The sequence below is a fragment of the Myotis davidii genome, unplaced genomic scaffold (assembly GCF_000327345.1).
Source record: "Myotis davidii unplaced genomic scaffold, ASM32734v1 scaffold44, whole genome shotgun sequence".
Lineage (NCBI taxonomy): Eukaryota > Metazoa > Chordata > Mammalia > Chiroptera > Vespertilionidae > Myotis > Myotis davidii.
In genome coordinates this window covers 2,210,777-2,213,064 of record NW_006299705.1, presented here as the reverse complement: position 1 = coordinate 2,213,064, position 2,288 = coordinate 2,210,777, and the positions used below count along the sequence as shown (strand labels likewise).

The 2,288-nt window shown below is 34.6% G+C and overlaps 1 protein-coding gene across 1 annotated transcript in view; it reads right to left on the bottom strand.

Annotated features, from left to right (window-relative positions):
• NSA2 (NSA2, ribosome biogenesis homolog) overlaps nt 1-2,288 on the bottom strand; it is a 6,443-nt gene that overhangs the window by 2,061 nt on the left and 2,094 nt on the right. The window contains exon 2 of the mRNA XM_006775564.2: nt 640-819. Within this exon, the coding sequence (XP_006775627.1) occupies nt 640-819 (180 nt within the window). The remainder of the gene's footprint in view (nt 1-639; nt 820-2,288) is intronic.

Sequence of the window (2,288 nt, the reverse complement as noted above, 5' to 3'; positions counted from 1 at the left end):
ACTTTCCTCTTATTCTTTGTTTCTCTAAGCAGGCTGGTACCCAGTTGGGAGAATAATTCAGTCTGTTTAAAGGCTTTTGTAAAAATGTATCTTCAATTATATTTGGTTGGGGGGGGGGGTTGACTGGTTTTGACCATTACTGCTGTCAACAGAAAGTAAAGTCCCACTTTTACATTAAACTTGCTTAATGCAATGTTTGAATACTGAATGTTTTCAAAGCATTAAGCTACTCACCTTAGTAAACCAGAATTGACTCTTGAAAACAGCCCTACTCAACTTTTTTAACTGCTCTCAAACAAGAGTCAGGCATATAGTAGATCACTTACTAAATGAATAAAATTACTTCATGTGGAAAATGAAGATCCTAATAAGCCATTTTTAAAAGTGAAGATTCACTGACAACGTAATGGAAATTTTTTCATCTCAAATCTCTTATGAAACTGAAGACAAGATTTTGATGATAGTGGAAAAGTCCTAAGCAATTCTTTAAAATTTAAAATAACAAAAACAATCTTAAAATGTCTTTCAAGCTATACTAGTATTTTATATCAATTTAGGAATTTCAGGAAACTAATGTACTTTATCTAGTTTAATACAGGAACTAATATGTGAGCCACTGCACTCTTGCAAGGGACTTACCATTGGCCTAATGAACCTTTCATATTTAGGTGGTTTTCGAGTAAAGCCATCTCCAACAAAGCAGACTTTAGTAACCATCCTCTTCCATGCCTTTTTCTTTCTCTTTCCTGTTCGAATAACTTTTAATACCTCTGTTTCTCCCTGGGCACGAACTTTGGGCAGAGGGACTTCCCATTTTCCCTAAAAATAGACCACAGTTAAAATTTACATTGTTAGTAAAAGACAATGGGAATAAGAAATCACGCACGTTTTAGTTGTACAAAGCCGTACTTCACTTTTTTCCTTAACCAACAAGATCATGGCTCTAATGTTTTCTAGAGATCTGCACGGTTTCCTCACAAACCCCCGAATAATTGAAACTAGTTTACATATCATAGGTACATTATTAAATAAAATGGTTTGTTTAAGCTAAAAATCTTAAAGCTTTGTTATGGATGAAAAATACCACCTGTACTAGGGCAGTAACTTCTTAGGCAGAATATGTGCTTATTACTAAAAGTGTAAAACTGTCTTTTAACCTATCTTTGTATTTCTACCTCAAATGGATTTTTAGAATGCATTACTAGACAAAATGCATCACCAGATATTTTGTACTTCCCTAGAATGCACATTAAATTCTGTGAAAAAACTGAAGAAGTGCAAGACAGGAGGAAGAATTCTGGACTTATTACTAACGCAAAGGTCTAGAGGTTACTCTACCAATTCATAGACACATGACCATGCAGATGATTTACAACCTCCCAGACTCCAATCTCTTCATCTGTAAAATACGGAGGTCAGCTAGATAGTCTCTAAAGTTTCTTTTGGTGCTAAAGTTCTACCATTCTCATTTTGGATAATTACATAACAAAAAACCCACAGTAACATCTTAAAAATGAAATGTGGAGACTGTTAAAGTTCTTTAAATATAGTTACCACATATCCTACTGCTTCCTGGATTTCTATTGATCTAACACCAGATGTGTAAATAGTATCTATGCCTTTTTCTCCGTATTTAACACTAAGCACAATCCAGAAAAAATTTTTAAGAACTGCTTAATTTTTATTTGTGTTCAATCACTTGGGGATGTTTCTCACTATCCAACCTTTTTTTATAAATATATTTTTATTGATTTCAGAGAGGAAGGGAGGAGAAACAGAAACATCAATGATGAGAGAGAATCACTAATCAGCTGCCTCCTGCACGCCCCTCACTGGGGATCGAGCTCGCAACCAGGCATGTGCCCCTGACTGGAATCGAACCCTTCAGTCAACAGGCCAGTGCTCTATCCATTGAGCTAAACTGGCTAGGACTCCACTATCTAACTTTTAAACCAATTTTAACACACTGCACAGCAGCATAAACAAGCAGCGGTTGTCTCCTTCTCCACAAAAGCACAGTATTAGGAGCTGTCAAGTTTAGGAAGCTGTTAAAATACTAAATTTGAGATTCACTGCTTACTCTTTGTCTTTAAATAATTTTTTAAAAACTAAAGATTCGTTGTCTTCTAATAAATGTTCAAAAAAACTAATACTAAAATGTGCTTGCTGGCTGATGAGAAAGCAATAATATTACTGAAACATTTTATACAAAATGAAATTTACAAAGACTTCAACATCTAAGTGAGAATAGTTGGACTTCATGTTTCCAATTAAACTGAAAAAACAAA